This window comes from Pantherophis guttatus, chromosome 1 (genome assembly GCF_059756535.1).
Source record: "Pantherophis guttatus breed Tessera chromosome 1, ASM5975653v1, whole genome shotgun sequence".
Taxonomy (NCBI): Eukaryota; Metazoa; Chordata; class Lepidosauria; order Squamata; family Colubridae; genus Pantherophis; species Pantherophis guttatus.
In genome coordinates this window covers 12,399,925-12,417,503 of record NC_142063.1, presented here as the reverse complement: position 1 = coordinate 12,417,503, position 17,579 = coordinate 12,399,925, and the positions used below count along the sequence as shown (strand labels likewise).

The window sequence follows — 17,579 nt, the reverse complement described above, 5'->3', positions numbered from 1 at the left end:
GCTTATGTTTAAGTGATCGTCCACTAAGACTCCAAGGTCCCTCTCACAGTCACTGTTTCTGAGCCAGGTTTCATCTGATCTGTACTTGTCTCTTTTGTGGTTTTTCCTGCCCAGATGTAAAACCTACCTTTTCTCCACCTTCAATTTCATTTTGTTGAATAAGGCTCATTGTTCAAGTCTGGCATTTATTTATCATTCATTCATTTATCATAAATGATAAGCTGGATAGCTCAGCAGACTAATGCATTGTAATTTAACTCCAGCTGTCTGCAATTAGTAAGTTCGAATCTCGCCAGGCTCAAGGTTGACTCAGCCTTCCATCCTTTCTAAGGTAGGTAAATTGAGGACCCAGTTTGTGGGGGCAATAAGCTGACTTTGTAAAAATATACAAAAATATGAAGGCTATTGCTTAACGCATTGTAAGCCGCCCTGAGTCTCCGGGGAAGGGCGGCATATAAATCAAATTTAAAAAAAAAAAATGGGGCAAAATTCACTTAACAGATTTCTTACTTAGCAACATAAATTCGGGGCTCAATTGTGGTTGTAAATCAAGGACTTTCTGTTATTCTGCCTCCTTCCTTCCTACCACCCAGTTTTTGACGCTGCAATTGTACATTTTCAACACTAGAGGGCAAAGTGGTTCCATCGCTTTTCCCGAGCTTGCCTCTTTGAAGGAATCCCCTAATCCAAAACTCTAATCCAGGGATCTCCAACCTTGGCAACTTTAAGCCTGACAGACTTCAAGTCCCAGAGCAAAGCTGGCTGGGGAATTCTGGGAGTTGAAGTCCTCCAGGCTTAAAGTTGCCAAGGCTGGAGACTCCTGCTCTAATCAAACGTGGCAGGTTCCCCCTAATTCTCCTACAATTTTGTTTTTTTATTTATTTAGAAGCAATGAAATGATTATTATTCTTGTTGTCAAAGGTTGGCTACCTTCCTGGAACTTTTTGCTTAGTGCCACGAAAAATTCAGGGATATTATTATTATTTTATTATTATTATTTATTCAATTTATATACCGCCCTTCTCCTATTGGACTCAGGGCGGTGCACAGCCAAGGATAAAAAACATACCAATACAAAATTTAAAATCAATTAAAAGAATTATACAGCTTTGGCCCACAATTTAAAACAATCCAATTAAAACCCAATTTACACTTAAAAGCTAAAAAGCTAAAAAGAGCTAAAAAAGAGCTAAAAAGGGGGGGGGTTCACGCCAGCCCTGCTTGATGGAAAAGTTTTTAGGGCACGGTGAAAAACCCGGAGATCCAATATCCTTCTTATCTCCGGGGGCAAATTGTTCCAGAGGGCAGGAGCTGCCACAGAGAAAGCCCTCCCCCTGGGGGTCGCCAGCCGACATTGCCTGGCTGACGGCACCCTGAGGAGTCCCTCTCCGTGGGCGCGTACTGGTCGGTGGGAGGCTATCGGCGGCAGAAGGCGGTCTCGCAAATACCCAGGTCCGATGCCATGGAGCGCTTTAAAGGTGGTAACCAACACCTTGAAGCGCACCACTGGAAGCCAATGCAGAAAGTCTGTAGCTATCTTAATTTCCATCCTCCCCTGATTTATAAGGAAAACATCTACAAGCAGTCCTTGATGTAGGAACACAATAAGAGGTGGTATTCAGATGGAAATTGCAGGTGGGCCCCCAATCGCCCCCCCCCCGGCTCTATGCCATCCTATTTAGGCACTTTTTGAGGCCATGCGTAAGTGCGGAAGACATGCACACAAGCAAAGTGCATGGGTGGAAGCAGCGGTGGGATTCAGCCGGTTCGCACCACTTCGGGAGAACCGGTTGTTAACTTTCTGAACAGTTTGGCAAACTGGTTTTTGGAAGAAATCATTAGGGCAGAGAACCGGTTGTTAAATTACTTGAATCCTACCACTGGATGGAAAGCAGGTGAATGTGCGAACCGGGCGCTTGCACACGAAGTGAGAATGCGCACATGAGGCAAACCGGTCGTAACATAATGTGAAACCCACCGCTGACCACAATTGCTAAGCAAGGCGGTTGTTAAGTGAGTTTTGCCCCCTTTTACAATCTTTCTCGTCACAGTTGTTATGTGAATCATTGCAGTTGTTAAAATGAGGAACAGGATCGTTAAGTGAACCTGGCTTCCCCGTTAACTTTGCTTGTCAGAAGGTCGCAAAAGGGGAACACGTTGTTGTGACCTCGGCTTCCTGAGTTATTAAAACACACGAGTAGTCCCAAAAACCTCTTTTATTGCAACAGCTGTGAATTACGTTCATTCACAGCTGAGTCCCAATTAGTTGCAAAAAGTCCTTCGGGAGAATCACCAACCTTTATCTCCCTTGACATGCTGCCAAAGACCTACTTGGCAAAGCCACACGGAGTTCAGAATCAATCAGAGATGCCAACTGGGAACAGAATTAACAATGCTGCTTTCTTGCAAAGGGCCCAGGTGCCTTTGCTCCTCTTTTAAGCCTTATGGAAGGGGCCAATCATCTCCAAGCCTTACTCCCGAGTTGTCCCTTTAGTTTTAACTGTTCGTGCCTTCTGGCAGCTCTGCCCATGCACGCACTAGGAACAGGCTCCTCCTGTTCCTCTGCCTCTCTGATGTCCAACTCTGGAGGCTCCGGAGTCCGCGCATCACTCCCAGATGGCCCTGGCCCCATCTCTGCCTCCGACGCAGAGCCCTCGTCCGAGCCTTCCCCAGACTCCAGGACTGGCCCATGTTCCTCCCCAGCCTCCTCACTGTCCGACTCCACTGCCAGCTCCACAGGCTGTTGGTGAACCACAACACAAGTAAACTTTGGGTAGCAAAGTTTAATTTGTAGAAACTACAACAACAATAATAATAAAAGCACTGCTGAGGTAAATATCAGTGAAATTGCTACCCAGCCAGTACAATATCAAGAGTGGGAGAGGAAATGATGTTCTTTTATTTCAAAAACGGAGGATAGGTAACTTTAGATATTTCATGGATTTATAGTTCTGCAAAGTATGATGACTCTTGATTGTTTAACATCCGTGGGAAAAGAGCCAGCAACTTAACTCTGATCGCTGCCCAAAATTATACTGCTGTGTAATGTTGAAGTAAACAGAAATGGCTTTTTCCATAGATGGATGTCAGTTCAAGTCAGCTGTTCAGAAGGAATTCCTGGGTTCTGCATTCTTCCCGTTCCAGTATTTGACTGAGTTCACACAAACCACAGTTTCCTTCAAGCAAGGTTTTTATGAACACTGTCTAGGATTCTCCAACTTGTTGAGCCCTTTCCACACAAATAAGATGCTAGAGGTGAGGACCACAAGGTCACTCAGTTCAGGGATCCATATTAAAGCATTGTTGACAAATGGTTGTGTGAAGGCACCCAAAGAAGGAGAACCTGCCGTCTCTGTGAGCTTGTGGCTTCCAAAGATTGAAATGTTCTTGATGTTTTGGGATCTTCCTTTAACTTCATTATTCCATGTCTGGAATGAGAGAGATCAGCTCTTGAATTTGCGCTAAACTTCCAGACACTTCAGGAATGTTCTCAGGCGTTAAGTCCATCTTTTCTTCTCAGAGCTAAATAACTTTACTCCTCCCAATCCTTTTTCATGGCTTTTATTTATTTTATTTTTTTTAATTTGATTTATATGCAGCCCTTCTCCGGAGACTCAGGGCGGCTTACAATGCATTAAGCAATAGCCTTCATACTTTTGTATATTTATACAAAGTCAGCTTATTGCCCCCACAAACTGGGTCCTCATTTCACCTACCTTAGAAAGGATGGAAGGCTGAGTCAACCTTGAGCCTTGGAGAGATTCGAACCAGCAGTAAATTGCAGGCAGCTGTGTTAATAACAGGGTGCGTAGACCACTGTACTATCAAGGCTCTTTTAATTTCCGCTGTTCTCCTTATTCATGTCAGTGTTTCTCAATCGTGGACTTCAACTCCCAGGATTCCCCAGTCAGCCATGTAGATCAACAGTTCTGAACCTCAGTAGCTTTTAAGATGCGTGGACTTCAACTCCCAGGATTCCTCAGACAGCCTGGGGAATCCTGGGAGTTGAAGTCCACGCGTCTTAAAGTCATTGCGGTCCAGAAATATTGATCTACACTGCCCTCTTCTGAATCCCCTTCAATTTTTCTAAGTCTTTCTTCAAGTGGGAGCTTGGACACATTAGACAATGTTTGCCTAATCTTAACGATTTTAAGATCACTAAGACTTCAACTCCCAGAATACCTTGCTGCCTGGGGTGTTCTGGGAGATGAAGTCCACACATCTTAAAATGGCTCAGGTTGAGAAACATTCAGGGGTGGGATTCAGCCGGTTCGGGAAAACGAGATGTTAATGTTAATCTGGTTTGGCGAACCGGTTGTTCCAAGGACCGGCTGACCCAGCCAAGCCTGCCCCGACCCTCTCAGGAATCCCCATGCGGCCTGTTTTGAATGCCAGGTAAGTGCAGGGCGCACGTGGAGGCTCTGGGAGGGTGAAAACCGGGCCTACTGGAAGTCTGGAAACGTGCCTGTTTCCAGCCTCTGGAGGGCCTCCAGTGCCCGGGGGTGGCTGTTTTCGCCCTCCTGGAGGCGCCAGGAAAGCCTCCGGAGACTGGGGAGGGCAAAAAACATGCCTACCAGAAGTAGGCCTGTTTTTCTGGCCTCTGGAGGACGCACGAAGCAAACCGGTTGTTCCAACTGGTGAATCCCACCACACTGCATTATTAGGAGGTCCTGTGATGGATTCTGGCCATAGCAGAAGACAGAATAATGACTTCCCATGTTTTGGAAACTAAATTTCTGCTGATTCAAGCCAGGATAACAAAGCAGGATTCTTCTGCTCCATCGCCCACATTGCCTAAAGGCAGAAACCATGTTGTGCCTTATCATTATCTCTTCCTGCAGAGATCAACCCAGCTTTAACCGAGTCTAGCATGCCACTAAGTCATAACTTGTGGTTTGCAAACCTCACCGCATCGATTTGCATATGCCAAGAAGCTGAAACCAAAAAAAAACTGCCGCAAACTTGAATCTAACGTATAGATGCATATCTAAGGATGTGCATTTCTTTGTTAGGCCCTGATTATAAAGTGGTTAAGCCTGTAAGAACAGTGAGCCAGTTAGTTCAGTATAGGGAGTCCTTGACTTGCGACCACAACCGAGCCAACATTTTTGTTGCTAAGTAAAGGCAGTTATGAAGTGAGTTGATGACTTTTCTTGTTAAGTTGTTAAGTGAATCCGCGCCGTTAATTTAGTAACGTGGTCATGAAGCGAATCCGGCTTTCCCCTTGACTTGGCTCATGAAAAGGTCGCAAAAGGGGATCGCATGACTCCGCCGGGACTCTGCAACCGTCATAAATATGAACCAGTTGCCAACCGTCTGAATTTTGATCACGTGATCATGGGGACGCCACAACGGTCATAAGTATGAAAAATCGATCATGTCACTTTTTCAGTGCCGTTGTAAGTTGAGGACTACCTGTACATGGGGAAGCTGAGATGGACAATGGTGGTTGTAAGTTGAGGACTACCTGGACATGAGGAAGCTGAGATGGACAATAATTGCTCGGCTGGAAGGTTCTGCATATTATTTGGGTGGTTCATATTTATGACCTTTGCAGCGTCCCCAGGAGACGTGATCCCCTTTTGCGACCGGCTGACAAGCAAAGTCCATGGGAGAAGCCAGATTCGCTTAACAACCGCATCACTAACTTATCCACTGCAGTGATTCACTGAACAACTGTGGCAAGTAAGAAAATAGGGCAAAACTCACTTCACCAATGTCTCACTGAGCAACAGAAATGTTGGGCTCCGTTGTGGTCGTAAGTCGAGGACTACCTGTAATATGGGTTTGCATGTACTTTTTTTTCTTTTTTTGAAGCTGAATTACGGTTCAAAGTGACTTATTTTCCAAGAGAAAGGGTGGGGGGTGAAAGAAACTCCAAATGATTTACTCAACCTTTAAGGATTTTTCTAGTCTTCAGGGGGGGAAAAATAGGATTTCTGGCATGGAGTCCCACAGACACAAGACCGTGATATTTATTATGTATCTTTGCTGGAAACTGGTATTTATTTACAGGTTGTGCAAAAAAATGCCCCATGGTAAACAATGGATTCATTTAATGACTATGGTATTTGCTCAATGTCTGCCAGATTCACTAAATATCCTCCATAAAAATGCCATATAATTAGGTCAATTACGGGACAACCCGTTTAATGACTTACAACCATAATTCTGAGCTCTGGTGGCTCAGCAGGCTAAAGCATTGTTATTAACATCCACTTACATCTGCTGCCTGCAATTACTGCAGGTTCGAATCTCGCCAAGGCTCAAGGTTGACTCAGCCTTCCATCCTTTCTAAGGAAGGTAAAATGAGGACCCAGATTGTGGGGAGCAATAAGATGACTTTGTATAAATATACAAAAAGTATGAAGGCTATTGCTTAACGCATTGTAAGCCGCCCTGAGTCTCCGGAGAAGGTCGGCATATAAATCAAATTAAAAAAAAAAATACAGTCATAAGTTGATGACTATCAGTATTGGACACAAACTGGGTAAAGAGCATAGCTTCGCTAGCTGGACAGAATGGGATTTATAGTTTCACCCATTTACCGGGTGCCAGATTGGGAACCATAAAGAACTACAGGTAGTCCTCGACTTACAGCCATTCATTTAGTGAATGGGCAAAGTTATGACAGCACTGAAAAAAATGTCCTCACGCTTTCCCACACTTATGACCATTGCAGCATCCCCATAGTCCCGTGGTCAGAATTCAGGTGCTTGACAACTGAATTCTGCTTCTGACGAGCGAAGTCAATGGGGAAGCCAGATTCCCTTAATGACCGGGTTACTAACTGAACAACTGCAGTGATTTCACTTAACAACGGTGGCTAGAAAAGTCCTAAAAATGTTAAGCAAAACTCGCTTAACAAATGTCTCACTGAACAACAGACACGTTGGGCTCAATTTTGGTCGTAAATCAAGGACTGCCGGTAATCAGAAGGGTTTTGGAAGCCCAAAGCGTCCAGCTAAATGGGCTCATGCCAGAGAGGTTGGGTGGCCACCAATTAAATGCAATATGAATGGCCTGTGCTCTGAGCTTGCCTGCCAATCGCACAGGCCCCTTTGTCTCTGCAATAATCCTGACCTGCTATTTTCACTGTTATTTCCCACACAAAGCAGGCGGCCCCAAAAGCAGGTTTTTTGCATGTTGTGCATTTTGTTTAAAAAAAAATAGGGAAACACAATTAATTCCCCCACCAAGTTATAGGCCAGGGATGGCCAACCTTTTCGGCACCGAGTGCCCAAACCGGAATGCGTGTGCATGTGTGTGCATATCAGGGGTGGGTTCTAAATTTTTTTACTACCGGTTCTGTGGGCGTGGCTTATTTTGTGGGTGTGGCTAGGAGGTCATGTGACTAGGTGGGCGTGGCTAGCTGGTCAGTCATTTCTGGAAGGTCCTCGCACTTACGACCAGTCCTCGCACTTACGACCCGACTCATTTGTTTGCTTTTAACACTGATCAGCTGTAGGGCGGCCCTTTGAAGCCCCACGGCAAGAGTTTAAACAGTTTTTTTCCCTCTAGTCATCAGCTGGGACTCAGGAGGCAGCAATAGATTGGGGGTGGGACCAAATAAAAGGTAAGAATAACGTGGGGGGGTGGGGGGTAGGAGGGCGGGGGGGGGAGAACCAGTTCGGTGATGTCATATCGTCACCGCTACCGGCTCGGCCGAACCGGACCGAACCAGGAGGAACCCACCACTGGTGCATATGCAGGCACAGGAGCGCTGGAAATCCAAAAACCAGCTGGCTGGTGTGCATGACCGTGCCAGTCAGCTAGTCTTCGTGCACGCTGGAGCACCGGAATCCCAAAGACCAGCTGGCTGGCGCACGCATGCCTGTTTTTTGGCTGGCTTTTTTTGCCATTTTCAGGGTGTTTTCCGGCACCCGCAAAGACCAGCTGGCTGGTGCGCGTGCCCACAGAGAGGGCTCCTCATGCCATCCCTGGCACACCGAGGTTCACCATCACAGTTATAGGCGCTCTGTATTTATATTTGATGTTTTTGGGAAAGGAGGCGGGAAGCTTTTTCTTCAAAGCTCATCGTTCTCAATTTACAGGCGGTCCTCGACTTAACAAGAGTTCATTTAGTGACCGCTCAAAATTACAACGGCACTCTCAAGGTTGAGAAACACTAACGTTCTTTGAATGGTTAGTGACCATTCAAAGTTACAACGGCACTGAACAAAGCAACCTCACACTTACGACCGCTGCAGCCTCCCCAGGGTCATGTGATCAAAATTCAGACGCTTGGCAACTGATTCAAATTTATGACGGTTGCAGTGTCCCGGGGTCACACAATTCCCCTTTTGTGACCTTCCGACGAGCAACTGATTCATTTTTATGACGGTTGCAGTATCCCGGGGTCTCACACGAACCCCTTTTTTGTGACTTTCTAACAAGCAAAGTCAAGGGGGAAAGCCAGACTCACTCAACAACCATGTTACAACCAGAACGACCGCAGCGATTCACTTAACCACCGTGGCAAGAAAGGTCGTAAACTGGGGCCAAATTCACGACGTCTCGCTTCGCCACTGAGATGTCGGGGCTCCGTTGTGGTCGTAGGTCGAGGACTATCTGTAATAAAATCAATAATCCAAGCAGAAGAGGGAAAGGGAGAACGAGAAAGCCTCAGTGCAGTGGTGGGATTCAGCCAGTTTGCACCTTTTCGGGAGAACCGGTTGTTAACTTTCTAAGCAGTTCGGAGAACCAGTTGTTGGAAGAAATCTTATTTTGTTTTTTTCCACTTTATACAGGGCTAATCCTGTAAGGAAGGCAGGGAGGAAACATTCTGCTGGTGTTTCTAGCCTAATCTTTATTGCCCTGCTTACAGAAACTGCCTCTCTGGTTAACCCTTGTTACATTGTAACAGTGAGTGACGTTGAGTTGGCCATGCCAACACAGGTCTACCCAGCTGGTCATTAGGGCAGAGAACCGGTTGTTAAATTATTTGAATCCCACCACTGCCTCAGTGTAACAGCAACAGAGTTGCAAGGGACCTTGGAGGTCATCTAGCCCAACCCCCTGCTACTGTACTAGGGAATTCAATTCAAACCCCTGACTTTTCTGATCGACAAGCTCAGTGTCTTAGCCCCTGAGCCACCTAGCCAGGTCTCCATCCTCGCTCTACAACCGCCAGGTCTATCAGGCTGCTGGTGGGGGGTGAGGGTGCAAAAAACAACCATCCTTCCGTTCTCCTCCTCCTTGAAATCCAGGTCACTCTTGACATGCTCAGGAATCCTGCTTCTTCAAGCTCCTTCCGCCCCCTCCTTTTCCAACAGGTGGGGGCTGCCTGTCAGCTGATGATCCCTCCTGAGCTGCGGGTCGTAAAAAAAAGACCGAGGCACTCTGCACATGCTCGGAGAGCCCGCTTAAGCCCGGCCCTGCGCCTCGCCCCGAAGGAGAGAAGCGAGCCAGGCGAGGCGAGGCGAGGCGAGGGCGGTGCTTTTCCACCCGGCCCATCTCACCCAACCCCCGGCCGGCTCCTCCTCTCGGCTTCCTCCCCTCCGAAGCTGCAGCGGCGGCGGCGGCGCTGGGTCTCTCGCCTTTCGTCCGGCTGCTTGCGCGATGTGAGCCTCTGGATCGCAGAAGCGGCGGGCGCAGCGCGATGGAGCGCACCAAGCTGTTCGTGGCGCTGGATGTGCTGTGCCTGGTGGTCGGTAAGGACCCCCCCCACTCCCTCCTCCCCTCCACGCGAGACCAGCCCCCCCCCCAAAACCTGGCTCCGAATTCGGACCTTCCCTGAATGCCTTTATCTCTGGGGAGGGGGGGGAAGGAAAGGGGGATCCAGGCAGATCCCCCTCCCCTTCCTTGCTTTGCTTCTCTCCTCCAAAAGACGGATCATTGATTGATTGATTGACTGTCTGATTGATTGATTGACTGACTGACTGACTAATTGATTGGATTGATTGATTGATTGACTGACTGATTGGTTGGTTCGGTGATTGATAGTTTGATGGGCAGATGGATGGATTGATGGGCCTGATTAACTGATTTCCGTCTGGGTCCATTTTAGCCATGGTTTGTCCTGCTTTTTTTTTTCTTTGCCTTTTTTTCTTTTCCTTTGGGTGGGAAAAGTTTAAACACTTTTCTTCCGCTCCCTTTTAAAGTTGTTCTAAGCCTCCCCACTTTCTTTCTTCCTTCCTTCCTTTCTTCTTTCTTCTTTCCTTCCTTCCTTCCTTCCTTCCTTTCTTCTTTCCTTTTCTTCCTTCCTTCCTTCCACTCCCTTTTAAAGTTGTTGTAAGCCCCCCACTTCCTTCCTTCCTTCCTTCCGTCCTTCCTTCCTTCCTTCTTTCTTCTTTCCTTCCTTCCTTTCTTTCTTCTTTCCTTCCTTCCTTCCTTCCTTTCTTCTTTCCTTCCTTTCTTCTTCTTTCTTCTTTCTTTCCTTCCTTCCTTCCTTCCTTTCTTTTTTCTTTCTTCCTTCCTTCCTTCCTTCTTTCTTCTTTCCTTCCTTCCTTTCTTTCTTCTTTCCTTCCTTCCTTCCTTTCTTCTTTCCTTCCTTTCTTCTTCTTTCTTCTTTCTTTCCTTCCTTCCTTTCTTTTTTCTTTCTTCCTTCCTTCCTTCCTTTCTTTCTTCTTTCCTTCCTTTCTTCCTTCCTTCCTTCCACTCCCTTTTAAAGTTGTTCTGAGCCCCCCACTTCCTTCCTTCCTTCCTTTCTTTCTTTTTCCTTTCCTTCCTTCCTTCCTTCCTTCCTTCCTTTCTTCTTTCGTTCCTTCCTTCCTTTCCTTTCCTTCTTTTCTTCTTTCTCCTTCCTTCCTTCCTTCCTTCCTTCCTTCCTTCCTTCCTTCCTTCCTTCCTGTCTTTTGGAGAGCCCCCCCCCCTCTGCAGAATTGGAAAGTTTTCTTCCTGGTAAAATATGTTTTTTTGCCCCACTCCCTGTCTCTTTGGTCCTTATTTTGCAAGAAAACTCCTGGGAAAACTTCTGAGAAACTCATACTTTACCAATTTGCCGTGGAGCCTTATTCGTCATTTTCTTCTATTGCTGCCGCCTCTTTTATTGATACCAGCTGGGCCTGGGGGTGGGGGATGCTCCCCCTTGCATTGGGGGCAAACAAACTCAGCATCCCTGCTCTTCTGGTTTGAAAGCTGCTTCAGGTCCGTCCGGTCCCCTCTTTGATATCCCTTTTTAACAAAATAAAACCCCTTTCTCCCCTCCCCCCTTATCCTAAGGGCTGTATTCACAGGACACGCTTAACCTGCTTTCCCGAAGGAACCCCCTTTTCTGACTTCACCCAAGACCAGGCTGGGTGAATTTGTGCATGTGGGAATTTGTGCATGTGGGACAATGCAGAACTGGCAACCTGGGTGAAAGACTAACCAGCTTTAAGTCGCAATTGTCTTAGTGCAAAGGGCAGTTGTCTTTTGTGGGGAAGGGACGGCATGTGGGTTGTGGGAATGCTCAGCCAGGCAGAGGGAAAGATCTGAACTCAGGGCTCGATCTTAGGAACTTTTAAGATAAGTGGACTTCAATTCCCAGAATTCCCCAGCCAGCCATGCTGGCTGGGGAATTCTGGGAGTTGATGTCCACCCATCTTAAAAGGCTGGGGGAAAAAACCACACCATTTTGATGGCTTTCCCGATAGACATTCTTTCAAGAAATAGCCAGCGCAGCTTTGGAGTCCAACAAGCTTAATCATAATTGATTGAATCATGGTTTAGTGAGAAAATCGACTTTTCTGCATTTGCAGCCCCCCCAAAACAGACTGTCTATCTTTCTCTAAGTTGGCTGTTTCAAATATGATGTGTGATCTGAACCTCATAGGCAACATTTCAACATCCAAGCAGTGTTATTTGGATTTTGGCTTGTTCCATGAACCTTGCCAAATGTGCATTGTTTATAAACCACTATTGGACCAGCTATGGCTTGGTTACATGAAGCCAGCTGTTGCTTCAGTCTTTAAAAGTCCCCAATTTTTTTCCTTCATGCTCAGAACAAACTTTAAGGACTGGTTGTAAGTCACTTCCTTCAGTAATGTTTTAATTTTGGACAGTCGTTGAACGAATGGTCGTAACTTGAGGTAGTCCTCAAGTTACTTTATTAATTAATTAATTAATTAATTAATTAATTAATTAATTAAGCTTATATGCCGCCCTCTCTCCGGAAAGGACTCAGGGCGGCTCACAGCAATAAAAACAGATAAAATCAATATTAAGTGTTAAAAACCAATAAAACTCCCCTTAAAAACCCCTTCAGTCCATTTACATTTAGTGACTGTTTGAAGTTATAATGGCACTGAAAAAAAGTGACTTACAACTCTTTTTCAGACTTATAACCATTGTGGCATCCCTACGGTCATGTAATCAAAATTCAGACGCTTGGCAACTGACTCATATTTATGACGGTTGCAGCGTCCCAGGGTCATGTGATTCCCTTTTGCGACCTTCTGACAAGCAAAGTCAATGGGGAGGCTGGATTCACTTAACAACCATGTTATTAACAGCTGCAGGGACTCACTTAACAACTGTGGCAAGAAAGGTAGTAAAATGGGGCAAAACTCACTTAATGACTGTCTTACTTAACAACAGAAACTTTGGGCTCAGTTGTGGTTGTAAATCGAGGATTACCTGTACTGTATTATAAAAACAAATCTCATTGAATGAGAATTAGCATTGGTCATTTTGTTGATTTTTGTCTTAAGCAGGAATATTTTGGGAGATTTTCAAACATAGCTTACATGGCAATCTTTAAGTCAGTTTTAATATCCCTGTTGTGATGGGAATTGTGGGTTAAAACAACTTTTGCAGGTGGTCCTTGGTTTATGACCACAAATGAGCCCCACATTTTTGTTGCTAATTGTTAAGTGACAATTAGCAACAAAACAGCAACTTAACAAATTTAACAACAGACGATTGTTGTGCCTCATTTTAAAACTTTTTTTTGCCACAGTTGTTAAGCGAATCACACGGTTGTTAAGTTGACTTTGCTTGTTGGAAACTGGCTGGAAAAGGTCACAAATGCTTGTCACGTGATCCCAGGACAGTGCAACCATCATAAATACGAGTCAGTTGCCAAACACCTAAATTTTAATTATATGACCAGTGTGAAAAATGGACATAAGCCACTTTTTTCAATGCTGCTGTAACTTGCAATGGTCACTAAACGAATGGTTGTAATTCAAGGACTACCTGTACCCACCCAATTTGGAATAATTTACCAAGATTTGGGAAGAACTGTTCTAGAATTATCTTGTGTGATGGGCCATTTTAGCCAGAACAAGCAGGATATTGTGACAGATATGGATGGAGTTTTGAACCTGGTTTGTTTTGGGGTGCACACCAGAGGTGGGTTTCAGCAGGTTCTGACCAGTTCTGGAGAACTGGTCTTAGAAATTTTGAGTGGTTCGGAAAACCAGTAGTAAAAATTGTGACTTGCCCCCATCTATTCTCTGCCTCCCACGTCCCAGCTAATCGGGAGGAAATGGGGATTTTGCAGTAACCTTCCCCTGCCACGCCCAACAAGCCACGCCCAACAAGCCACACCCACAGAACCGGTAGTAAAATATTTTGAAACCCATCACTGGTGCACGCCCAGAATTTTCAATGGGAAGCTCTGTGGTTCTGGATTTGGCGTGCATCATTTTCAGCGGGAGTTTGTCCTGCACTCCAAACTCAGCAAAATTCTTAGGCATCTGAACTGGAACACGGAGTCCAGGTGTGGAGAAAATTAGGATGGGCCCTCTATTAAACAAGTGTGACTTTGAATCCAGGGGTGTTGAGGTCAAAAAAGTCAAGATGGCAGCCACAAACCCTGCCCCTTTTTGGTGTGTGTCCCCCCCCAAGTGGTACCCAAATTCTAGAAAGGACTTTTTAAAAAAGACACGGAGTATGTTTAATTTTTTTTTAAAAGCACGCATTTAGTTCAGAATGCTAGCTCCAATTTCTTCCTAATTTGAAATGTTTCACCCTGATGGTTTCTAAACAGACTGGCCTGAAATGAGATGTGAATGCAGCTAGTGCTGATATAAATAATAGCCCCAATATAAATGGGAAGGGGGTGTTTGACTCTCCTAATCAATATGTGAGTGGGAAGGCCAGCATCTTATTAAGTATGGCTCTGTTGACTAAACTGACTAATGGCCCATTGATAGACAATTTCATTCGACTAGAGATTGAAATTCCTTTTCTTGAGCATTTTGATCCCCGCCTTTAATACTTGTGGCAGTGAGTTCCAGATGTCCAATTATGCATTGGTATGAAGGTTCAACATCTGTTTGTTCTGTAGGATGAAAACTGGGCAGCCCAGGCAAACTCGGGAAACATATTCCATCCTGGGCAGGGATGGATGGATAGGTGGATGGATGGGAAAGAAGGAAGCAGGGGAGAGAGGGAAGCAGGATGGAGTAGAAAGAAGGAAGGAAGTGGAGGGGGAAGGAAGGGAGGAAAAAGAAAGAAAGAGAAAGAAAGAGAGAAAGAAAGAAAGAAAAAAGAGGGAAAGAGGGAAGCAAGGAAAAGGGAGGGAAGGGAGGGAGGAAGAAATGAAGGAGGGAGGAAGGAAGGAAGGGAAGGACAGGGAAGGAAGGAAGGAAAAGGGGAGGGAAGGAGGGAAGGAAGGTAGGATGGAAAGGGAGAAGGAAAAAAGGGAGGGAGAGAGGGAAGAAGGAAGGAATTGTCTGGTGAATTCTGGAAGTTGTGGTCCACGCATCTTAAATATATCTTCTATATTTGCAGGAATTGTCCTCAGGGGCCTCAAAAAAGTCAAAATGCTATGTTAATAAATAGGATGCAAGTATCTATAACAATTTAGTTTATAAGAATGCTCAGTATGGTTATTACAAGAACAAGAGAACGATTAGGAAGATTGAATTTAAAAGTAAAGATAATTGTCGATGCAGAAAGTTGTAAAATATTATATAATATTGTGATACATGTTTTGTATTTTACCATTTGGCGTATGTGTATGTTTTCTTCTTTTTTCTTGTTTTGTCTTTTTCTATTACATTTCTGGTTTTTAAAATGTAAAAAATTCAATACAAACTATTTTTTTAAAAAACAAAAAAGTCAAAATGTCCGTGCCACTACCGGTACGTGAGGGAAGCCCAATTGTCTTTATACCTGCATGTGCAAAGCAGGAGGCCTGGGATTATGTGGTTGAAGCCGCCATCTTGGCTTGTTTGACCATCCCTGCAGAAATACTCCTGGACATTGGAGGGGTCTTAGTTGGGTAGAGATGCTGATTTGATTCTGTTGAATTGGTGATTTGGTCCCAAACAAGTGGCAAACATTTGGTCTCCCTTGTAGAATACAGGTAGTCCTTGATTTACAACAAATTCGTTTGGTGACCTTTCAAAATCACAACGGCATTAAAACAAGTGATTTATGACCGTTTTTCACACTTACGACCCTTGCAGCATTCCCATGGTCATGTGATCAACGGGGGAAGCCAGATTCACTTAACAGCCGGGTTACTAACTTCACAACTGCAGTGATTCACTTAACAACGGTGGCAAGAAAAGTCGCAAAATGGGGCAGAACTCACTTAACAAAGGTCTCGCTGAGCAACGGGAATTTCAGGCTCAATTGTCGTAAATCAATTACCTGTAAATGTCAGAATGGAGATAGTGGTCAGGGGTCTTGAACCATTCAGGGATGACGAGGAGAAGCCCATTTTTATCTTCACCTCCCCAAACTCCACAAATGTCAGATAAAACGTAAAAAATAAGTTGCATTGCTTTTCTCCTCTCTGTGGGTGCACCACGACTTATGACCGTAACGGAGCCTGCCCACTATTGTCATAAAGCAAGTCAATAACATGACTGACCTGATTTTACAACCTTTTTAGGATCATTTCATTTTAATGTATGCTGATTAGTGTACATTTAAAGTGACAATGATCTATTCTGTTCTATTCTATTCTATTCTATTCTATTCTATTCTATTCTATTCTATTCTATTCCATATTCCATCCAATTCCATATTCCATTCCATTCTACTCAAGGTGTGTCTATGGTAACTTGTTGCTAAGCAACAAGTTGTAAGTCATCTGGTAGTGCTCAAATTGCCATTCAGCCATTTGTCTGAAATGTTATAGGGCAGTGATGGCTAACCTTTTTGCCGTCGTGTGCCAAAAGCGTGGGGAGCGTGGGGCGGTCGTGCACATACCCATAATTCAATCTGCACCGCCCCCCCACACATGTGCGCTCGACCCCCCCATGCTCCCCACGCTTTTGGCACATGATGGCATGGTAGGCCCGTTTTTTGCCCTCCCCAGGCTCTAGAGGCTTTCTTGGAGCCTGGGGAGGGTGAAAACGGCCTTCCCCACCCCCCGGAGGCCAGAAATGGGCCATTTTCAGCCTCCAGAGGGTCTCCGGGAGGGTGGGGAAGGCCATTTTCACAGTCCCCAGGCTCCTAGAAAGCCTCTGGAGCTTGGGGAGAGCGAAAAACAGGCCTTCCCCACCCATCCCTCAGAGGCCCTCCGGAGGCTGGAAATAGACTGTTTCCCGACTTCTGGTGGGCCCGGAAGGCCCAAAAATCAACTGGCTGGCGTACGAGTGCACGGCAGAGCTGAGCTAGGGCAATGCTCGCGTGCTCACCACTATGGCTCCGTGTGCCACCTGTGGCACATGTGCCATAGGTTCGCCATCACAGTTATAGGGTCTCCTGCCTGAGCAAGGGGTTGGACTAGAAGACCTCCAAGGTCCCTTCCAACTCTTAGTTCTAGGGAGAACATGGTTTTTCAGAAAACTGGGTTTGACTATGGCCCTAAAATGAAAGAAAAGCCACAGCCACGCAGGCCTCACCTGGCAGTTATAAAAGTTGAATTTCCACGCCCTTCTGGTGCCAGCCGATGAGTCATCTCAACATGGCTTATTCGACTCAACGAAGAAAAATAATTTCAAACCTTGGCACCGAACAAATCGGTGCGTGGGATCCAATTTTTCTAGCTTCGGATCTCCTTCCTCAAAAGTTTTCCTCTCCTCCTTTACAAGAGGACTTTACAAAAGAAACGTAAAAATATTTTCCCCTTTCCAAATATATATATATATATATATAAATATTTAAAGAGGAAACACAAAATTAAAATACGTGCTTTGGCAAAGGCAGATTTTTTTTTCTTTGTTTTTAATTGCCCGTGTTGTTTTCAGCTTCCTGGAGACGATGGCTTTGAGATTTTAGATTTGCATCTTTGCCCTGTAGCACGAGAAGAAGGAAATTAATAGGTGAACCGACACTAACCATAAATATATTTATTTATTTATTTTGTGAATTTGCATGTTGGTGCTTGTCGCTCAGCTTGTATTAGGTAGTGTAAACTTGGCCTAGCTTTTTTCCAGGACATTTGTTGATTCGGTTACAATACTTTCTCCCCCCCCCCAATTTTCTACAGTGCAGATGTTTTTTGGGGGGGCAAAAACCTGCCAGCGTTGAATGGCACGTCATTGGAATTAAATTTGTGTTTCCCACACATCTGGAGCTGCACAACTAAGTTTCTTAAGTTGCTTTTAACCAGAGGCAGGATAGAGAGAGAAATGGGGGTGGGGGTGGAAATGACTTTGGGGTTAAATATATTTTGGAAAGTTAAGACATTTTTGACTCCGGAGGAGACATTCTTCTATAAATACCTAGGGTTGCGTGGGCCGTTAAGGTAG

The 17,579-nt window shown here is 45.2% G+C and overlaps 1 protein-coding gene across 1 annotated transcript in view; it reads left to right on the top strand.

The window, feature by feature from the left end:
* The first annotated feature begins 9,386 nt into the window (after positions 1 to 9,386).
* PLPP2 (phospholipid phosphatase 2) overlaps positions 9,387 to 17,579 on the top strand; it is a 46,724-nt gene continuing 38,531 nt past the window's right edge. Inside the window, exon 1 of the mRNA XM_060688560.2 lies at positions 9,387 to 9,653. Coding sequence (XP_060544543.1) covers positions 9,602 to 9,653 — 52 coding nt within the window. The 5' untranslated portion in view covers positions 9,387 to 9,601. The remainder of the gene's footprint in view (positions 9,654 to 17,579) is intronic.